Raw genomic sequence first — 2,110 nt, 5'->3', positions numbered from 1 at the left:
AAAAACAAAAATGATAGGACCACATCCAAAGCCCTTTTCATCTATTAAAACTTACATCAACACCAAAATATGTTGCTCCTACATGAAATGTTGCACATGCAATATCCAAACATCTCACACCACTATATTTATTTGGAAACAATACTTTCATTACAACTATATTTATTCTATCTCAAAAAAAAAAAAAAAAAAAAACTATATTCATTGGTTGACATGGAAAACTACTTTGCCACGGTAGCTTGTCCTGAAATTACTTCGTCAAACATATCTTTTGTTGATCCTCACCTTCAAACCATGTTTCATGTGAAGTATAATGGAGATACTCGGTGAAACAAGATGGCCTTCAACGACTTGAACACGATAATTCCAAATGATGGCGCTTGCAATTATTTTCATTTGAATGAAGCTTATGTCCTTACCTAAACAAGTCCTTGCTCCGGCATTAAATGCTGTGAATTTGAAAGACGGTACATGCACTATTCGTCCTCGCTCGGAAATCCATCTCTCTGGCTTGAATTCCCGGCAATCTCTGCCCCAGATACTCTCCATTCTTCCCATTGAGTATAAAGAGTATAACATTCTCGTATTTGGATTGATACAGTGGCCACTGGGAAGAACATCATTTTTAGCTGCACATCTGTGTTCGAAAGGTACAGGTGGAAAAAGGCGTAAGGACTCGCATATCGCTCCATGGAGATAAACTAGCTTGCTTAGCACATTTATATCTAAAACCCTCCACTTGTTGTCGTTGTCCACCAAGTGCTCTTTGATTTCTTCTAGAATTTTAGCTTCCACTGATGGGTGTGTAGCAACAAGCCAAAAAAGCCAAGTGAGTCCGGCACTGACAGTGTCTCTTCCTGCTGATATGAGATTAGCTGCAGTGTCCCTTAGAAACTTGTTGGATTTTGTAATACCACTCATTTCTCCTTCTTGTTGCTCCATAACCATAGCTGTTATCAAGCTGAATTCTGCTTCCTCCTCCTTCTGGGTCAGTTCTTCTCTCTTGGATGAGACGTGCTCATATAGATGTCGATCAAAAATTTTACAAGCACTTAATAGCTTCTTCTCTGTTCCAATATGAAGCCATCTTTGTAACTTCCAACATCTTTGCGGCACAAGGTGTCGATATAACAAGCATTCCTCCACTTCATCAAACCCTTTTAAAAATTCAACTTCAGGGAATTCAATGGAGAGGCAATTGAGATCGTAACCTCCAACTATTAAGCAGGCAGTATCAAGGGTGAGCCGTTGAAAAACATCTTGTAAATCAACCTCAATTCCCAGACTTGAGACATGATCAAGAACTGGAATAAGGCTCCTTTCCACCTTTCCCTTGATAGCTTCCTCAAAATACAACTGGAACTTGCTCTGCCTTGTCAACGAATGGAGTAGCTTCCTCTGGTTTCTCCACGAATCATTATCAGAAGTGAAAATCCCATCTCCTAGAGGTTCAAAAATCTCTCGGAACTTCGGCCCTTTTGGGTAATTGGAAAAGTTTTTGCTGCAAATGTGGTGGATGTTCATGGGATCGCTAGTGATCATGAAGTCCATGCCAGTGAACCATGGACCCTTAAACTCGACAGTGCCCTCATAATGTTTAAGAACGCGGGTTACGAACTCATGCACATGTGTCGCGTGGAGAAGAAGGCCCGGGAGCATTCCAACTATCGGCCAGTTTGTGATGAATACGGCTTTATTCCATCTCCAATGGCACAGAGAAAGGAAGCATAAAAATATTGCTGCTAGTATCTCTGGGTACAAAAGTCCTATGGCCATTGGAATGGATAGAAGCTTTATAGTTTCATAAAGTCCCATAGGTAGATGGCTTTTATAAGGCTGCCTGGGTATTTTTAATCACCGCCAACTATTGGATGGTTACGTTCGTGGTTTGGTCCCAACTCTCAAAGCACAAAGTATTTCGTCGAAGAACTTGCACTACTTGAATTTTGAAGTAAACGGTCAACCATAAACGTATGTAATAAAAATCCTCTTATCACTTGTAAAAATCCCTTCACAGATTATTTGTTGAAATTGAAACGAAAAACACGCATAAAACACCATACATTTTAATAAATATTTAGTAAATAGTACTTGTGAAATTCAATATTTT

At 39.5% G+C, this 2,110-nt stretch overlaps 1 protein-coding gene across 1 annotated transcript; it reads right to left on the bottom strand.

Annotated features, from left to right (window-relative positions):
• LOC112027099 (alkane hydroxylase MAH1) lies at positions 1-1,910 on the bottom strand. Its single transcript, XM_024059772.2, has one exon. The coding sequence runs from the start codon at positions 1,813-1,815 to the stop codon at positions 259-261; it is 1,557 nt and encodes a 518-aa protein (XP_023915540.2). The 5' UTR covers positions 1,816-1,910; the 3' UTR covers positions 1-258.
• Positions 1,911-2,110: the final 200 nt, after the last annotated feature.

This window comes from Quercus suber, unplaced genomic scaffold, assembly GCF_002906115.3.
Source record: "Quercus suber isolate HL8 unplaced genomic scaffold, Cork oak 2.0 scaffold_172, whole genome shotgun sequence".
In the NCBI taxonomy this organism is placed as follows: Eukaryota; Viridiplantae; Streptophyta; class Magnoliopsida; order Fagales; family Fagaceae; genus Quercus; species Quercus suber.
The sequence above is the reverse complement of the archived record's forward strand: the minus strand, read 5'-3'. Positions and strand labels throughout refer to the sequence as shown.